The sequence below is a fragment of the Trachinotus anak genome, unplaced genomic scaffold (genome assembly GCF_046630095.1).
Source record: "Trachinotus anak isolate AG129_WGS33_773 ecotype Australia unplaced genomic scaffold, CSIRO_AGI_Tana_v1 ptg000009l, whole genome shotgun sequence".
Classification (NCBI taxonomy): domain Eukaryota; kingdom Metazoa; phylum Chordata; class Actinopteri; order Carangiformes; family Carangidae; genus Trachinotus; species Trachinotus anak.
This window is the reverse complement of record NW_027273860.1, coordinates 11,642,426-11,648,522: the sequence shown is the minus strand read 5'-3', so window position 1 is coordinate 11,648,522 and position 6,097 is coordinate 11,642,426. Positions and strand designations below refer to the sequence as shown.

Sequence of the window (6,097 nt, the reverse complement as noted above, 5' to 3'; positions counted from 1 at the left end):
GGACACTGATGTCAAAAAAGATGCTCATTCATAATGTGAAAAAACAATTCCCTGTCAAAGTATCCATATAAAGCACTTGCGTAGCATTCTGTGTGCTCTTCCCTTTACTCTGGCACAAACAGCCCAGTAGCGAGACAATCTGTGGGGTAGTGCAGCTCTGTGGGGACCGGGGGACAATGTGAATGAGCAATGTCAAAAATTGGATGCTTTTTTTTTTTTTTTTTTTAAATGACCTTGAAACTCATATGACACTAATGATGCCATGCAGCTGTGATGGAACTTTTGTCATACTTTTGCCAAAACCCTGGCATCACTCCAAGATGGCAAGGAGTACTTAACCCTGGCTTTGCCAAATCCATTGACCTAAGATCACACCCATTTTTTGGATACCTTTGATCTGGGTCCAGCTCAGCGCTGGCATTAAGAGACTAAGAAACAGCCATCCCTACATACAGACGCAGGTCAATTGACTAGAGATTGGTTTTCAGTTGTAGGGTAATTGAGGGCAATTTTCTTTACATCTGAACTGCCTTAGGTAAATGCAATTGTGCATTAAACAGCCTTTTACCCAGAGGTGCACTTAAACAACACAGCCAAACTCTCACACCCTTTTACTGTGACATCTTCACTCATTTAGAGTAACTCTACAGTGCCCCTAACTGTCAGTCTTAAAGCCTTTACTACATGCAGATACAAGCATGACAGACAGTGACAAAGCTGTTAGGCCTGAGCTGCGGTGCAGTTTTTGTAACATTCCTAATGCACAAAGATTTAACTTTTAATGTTAACATATTTTGAAAAGATCTATACATCAACTTGATGCTGTTTCTACAAACAGCACAACATGAAAAATCCAGCATTGTCAGTACCTTTAAGCTTGCACATTATATAATGGCTACATGCAGCCATACAATTTAAAGCTACTTCTCTAACCAACTGTTAAAGGTCTCTGAGAGACCGGCAAACTTTGGACATCTTTTGCAACAAAATGTTCCTGTTGTGAACCTGGTAAACCTGTGTGACTCTAAAAGGGACTTTACATATTTTTTTTTACTTATATGGCACTGTGGTTAATGTTAGAACTTTTGTGTGATCATACACCAGAAAAACTGAAAGTATGACTAATGTAGCTGTAAAAGGTCAGGTGTAACATGCCATGACAGAGTCGGATAATACTTTACAAAGAAATTGCATCCACTGGAAAAGTAGTTAAGTGTGTAAATAAGTAAAAATCTGGGTATGCATTGAATGCAATTTTTAGGAAAAATAAGGTTTTGCCTCAGGTTGGTTTTTTAAAAAAAAAAAAAAAACAAGTTGGCCATTGTCACTTGTTATACAAAGATGCCTAGCATTGCAATCCGAGTAAATTATGAATGCATAGTGGTCATGCTGACAAAGATATTACCGTTGCACAATCTAAGAAGTAATAAGATGCAAAAGATGATCAAAATTGGTCAGTCGGCTGAGAGCTTAAAATTTGACTTTAAAAATCTCACTGTAGGAAAACAATTCCATCCTTGAAATCATCTCTGAAATGTACAATTTAGTGGATAAAAATTAAATGACTGAAGTGGAATTTTATTTTTCTTACTGGCCCAACCTGAATGCAGATGGCAAATTTATGAAAATCTGTTCTACTTGCACAGCTGGATGTTACATTTAACAATACGTCACAAAGCATGCCTAATGTCTGCACTTAATGTATGGAACTACAATAACTCGGCTGTAAACCTCTGCTATATTTTTGCGATAGATTATGTGCTGGCCTGTGTTTCTGGAAGTAGAGGCTCCTAAAATCAGTGAAAAACCCCAGAACAGTGGAATGGAGGACTAAACAGCAACAGAGTCACCTGGACACAAATCAAGAGCCACCAGAACCAATCATCTCAAAACCGTGGTTGTCTGTAAACCTTGTTTAAATCTCTCAACTGAACACAAAAGTGCAAATTGCTACCACTGTCCTGTCTGTGTCCTCAGTAGTGCTTCTCCTGCAGATAATCTTTCATCTTGTTAGGTAAGGGCAGTTTCTGGATCAGGTCTATTCTTGTATATTGTCTAATGACAAAGCGACAAAGGTACTGCAGGGAGCGCACTTGCATAAACCGGGATACTGGGTTGGTTAGTCTGACAGGGTAGGTTGCAGACCCTGGTAAGCGAGATCTGGAATAGCAAAATGCTCCATTCTCTGAGTCTTTGATAGAGTGTTCAATTAAGTCAACAATGGACGTGTGTCCCTCCACATCAGGTTGCTCATAGAAGCTGAAGCGTCCATTGGAGTGTTCGATGCGTGTGTGGAGGGTTTTGCCCTGTGACCTGAAACTCAGGCTGAGCAGGTACCTGTCGTCTGAGCTGTCTCGGACCAGGAATGAGCCATCAGCCAAGTTGACCAGCTTTTCCTCAGCTTCCCAGCGTGTGATGGGACCCCAGTACCAGCCCTGCCTTGCAAGCTTTTTCAGCTCCTCTGTCAGGCTGGTCACAACCATTGGTCCACTGCTCTGGACTGAGTCATACACCCGACTGACTCCAGGAGCTGAATTTGGGTCAAAGTTGAGGTGGTGTCTTACCCTCTCAGCTACCTGGCTGTCTGAAGAGCTGAACCCCGAAAAAGTCCTGGGGATATGTCCATTACTTGTCATGGGTGGCAGGAGTGGAGAGAGGGGAGGCGGGACCTCTACTCTAGAGCTTTGGAGCATCACACCAGCTGAACCGATGAGAAGACTATTAACTGAGGTTTCCATGAAGAGATCCGGAGGCAATCCACTAACCAGTTCATGTTCCTCTTGTCCCTGGTCTGTGTGGAGGGACCCATTGTCTGCTTCAGTCACCACCTCCATAGGAGAGGAGCTGTCCAGGCAGAAAGAGTGGGACCCTTCCGGGTACATTCCCTCATCTAAAGGCATTGTGTACTGGATGTAGTCCTGGGGTGTCAACCCCAGCACCACAGGCACATCATTTTCATCAATATTTAAATGCAGCTCACCATTCTGTGGCTGCTGGAGATTCTTTAAGGATTCTGCTTGGTCCTGAAAGAGCCCTTCCATCTGGAAATCATGAAATTCTTTCCGGACACCATTTAAGCTGGGACTGGGGCTAGGTGAGTGAACCATGGCTTTAACTTTTACCTCCATCTTAATACACGAATCATCAGAGTTGACTGATCGCAGAGGCCATGGTGAGGGGCTATAATGGTGACTTCGTAGTGATGCAGATCTAAGGGGCCTCTGGGCTTTCACCTCGTTGAAGCTGATGGGTACAGAGGAAGATGAGAAGGTGTCATCATCATCCACAGATCCTATGGCAGAGGAGCCTCCTTTCACTTTTGCCTTTTGCTTGGCAGACAGCCTCCTTTTAAGTGATCCCATCAGACTCTCACTCTTTGAGCGACCCTTATTCTGCCCCCCTTTGTCTTCATCTCCACCAAGGTCACAGCCAGAGAGCTCTTTGGTGTAGCAGCCCCCAAAAAGTGACTCTTCCTTAGAAAACTCTGTAGTCACCGAGGGCTGCTGGAGCATGACAAAGTCACCCTCCTCTTTGCCCTTTATGCTGAGAGACTTGCGGATGGTCTTAAGGCTTATCTTCTTCATTCTGACAGGCCCTCCAAAGTGGCGTCATGGGATGGCTCTCCTGGTATCCTGATGAAAGTACTATCCACAGTGTCCTCCCATCAGGCCACACGAAACAAGTCATGCATACAGTGGAGCCATCAAACCCTGCAAAAACAAAAACACACAACCGACAGGGTTGCACGCATTACGCTCACAATCTGGACTTATGCCCATTAACAATATAATGCAAAATTTAGAAAATAACATCCACATCACAGCACTATTAAAAGATTGAACATAATGACAGTACAGCATATTATAGAGAATTAAAGCAATCTGCAGGTATTTAGACAAAAGTAAATATTTTTTGTGGTATTAACTCAGTAAGGGTTGCGGTGGCGATTATTTTCGTTATGGATTAATAATGAATATAGTTTCTCAATTACCCCATTGATCATTTGTAATATGTCTGGAAAAAACAATATAATGAAAAAGCCTTTGTTCATTACCTTTTTTTTTAATAACAAAAGCTATTACATTACAAAATTACAATTTCCTTAAAGTCCAATATAATATTATCAAATGTCTTGTTTTCTCTGACCAACAACCAAAAACCTTAAGGTGCTCACTTATGCATCAAATTATCAATTTACCTAAGTCATAGAAAGGCAGAAAATAATCACAACTGATAAGATGGAACTTGAAAATTTTTGCTTGAAAAATGGCTGAAATTAGTAACTGTTTATTAAAATAGCTGGATATTTTTCTACTGATCAACAGCTCATTTCAGCTCTAAACTGTGTAGTCTGTGCACAAGGAATTTAAATGAAAAGTGTTGACTTTCAGGTTTAATTAGACAGTGTTTACATCCTCACTGACTTAACGGTGTATGAATCATGGCCCTTTAATTCATTTTTAGGGGGACAAATTACAGAAACATAAACAAAATCATTGTGTTTGTTTTATGTATTTTGTCTATCTGCTTACAAACCATTTGTAATCAATGACTCCTTGTGTCTATGACCCACAGATATCAACAACTGCATGTGATGTTCTGTCAGGGCTGCTCCCACTGTTTTGCCCTTTAAATCCCCTGCTTGTTTTGACTGCTTGTTCACTATCACTTCCCTTCTGCATTGTTTACTATGGACCATGTATACACAGCTCCACCAATAGAGATGTCAACAACCTCAAACAGCCCTACAGCTAAAAGTGAGAACTTATACCTTACAGTCATTATTTTGATTTTATAGTCTGTGGTGCAATGCAATGTTATATTCTGTATAAAAGTCATAATTTTATGACATAAATGACAATCATTGCCTTTTCATCTTTCAAAAACTATGACAGTTCTAGCAAACAAGTCTAAAACAGTATATAGAGACATGTGCCACTTGAAACGCCTAAATAAAGCTGCTTGATAATCAAAACAGCTGCAATCTGATTACTCACCATTATGTGCAGGAAAATGGTGACTCAGTTGGATGGGTCAAGTTCCACTTCCACCACCTTTCATTTGATGCTATGAAAAACACAGACAGCTGGTTTGAAAACTCCTACACGTTTGGCCTAATCATGATTTTAAAAGAGAAAAATACATAACTTGCAGCTATATTACCGAGTGAAACAAACGGCGTGTCATAATTAAACCAACCCCAAGGTTTGTCCTGACCTGGCAAAGGCCTACGGACACAACAGCATGCCTTTAGCTTAGCTTCGCCTATTAGCATGCGCCTTTTATGACAAAATGGTGAAACTGAATGCTCCAACAACCATTTAATTGCTACTCATTAACTATTAAATGAGTAAGAAACAAAAGGAGGATATCCGATTAAGCGAGCCAATTTAAAAGACGTTGGCTTGCTTGTATGCTAACATGAATTAGCTAATAACCAGTTAGTTTGTTAGCATCTCTACCTAAGAGAACATTTGTAATCTGTAAATATGTTTTGAAATGTGCACATCATATAGCCGCTTACCTGCTTGTCTAGCTAGGCAAAATACCCCATGGGTGTTGGCATCTGTCTTGTACAACGCGTTCATGAAAGATTCGCTCCTTGACGATTGTTGGCTAATGTTAGCTAATGTTAGCTTGCTACCTTAGCCAATCAGCTAGCTTTGTTAGCGTTTACTGTCGAAAACATTACCGTTACCTTCCCTCTAGTCAGCCTCTGCGCCCAAACTAAAGCACAAAGCGTATGTGCGGCCAGATTCAATACTTCTCTACACATGCACATTCACGTTGCCGACTAGAATGACACAATAAGGTGTCATCCTTTTGCCTGGGATGGCTAACACTTTGTAGCTTACGGCCTCTTCCTTTCTTCCTTTGTTGCCTGTTGAATTGTGGGAGCAGATTCAGATGCAGCGAATCAGACTCAAAGCAGCTCCAGCAAGTTTTACATCCCAGAGGCAGACAGACACAACCCCTGCCCAGCACGTGTATACTGTATTTTCACAAAAAATAAAAATAAAAATAAATAAATAAAACCTAAAAACCTAGCGTTCAAAATTATTTTATCCAATCTGAAAATGATAATATATTAATATTG

At 40.8% G+C, this 6,097-nt stretch overlaps 1 protein-coding gene across 1 annotated transcript; it reads right to left on the bottom strand.

Moving 5' to 3' along the window:
- Nucleotides 1-207: 207 nt before the first annotated feature.
- On the bottom strand, nucleotides 208-5,891 carry LOC139625402 (suppressor of cytokine signaling 6). The gene is made up of 3 exons (XM_071485347.1): nucleotides 5,525-5,891; nucleotides 4,998-5,067; nucleotides 208-3,710 (listed from the first exon to the last, which is right to left on the bottom strand). Exon 3 carries the CDS (start codon nucleotides 3,582-3,584, stop codon nucleotides 1,974-1,976), a length of 1,611 nt encoding a protein of 536 aa, XP_071341448.1. The 5' UTR covers nucleotides 3,585-3,710; nucleotides 4,998-5,067; nucleotides 5,525-5,891; the 3' UTR covers nucleotides 208-1,973.
- Nucleotides 5,892-6,097: the final 206 nt, after the last annotated feature.

Coding starts and splice junctions, on each gene's coding strand:
- LOC139625402 (XM_071485347.1), bottom strand. CDS start 3,584: ATGAAGAAGATAAGCCTTAAGACCATCCGCAAGTCTCTCAGCATAAAG.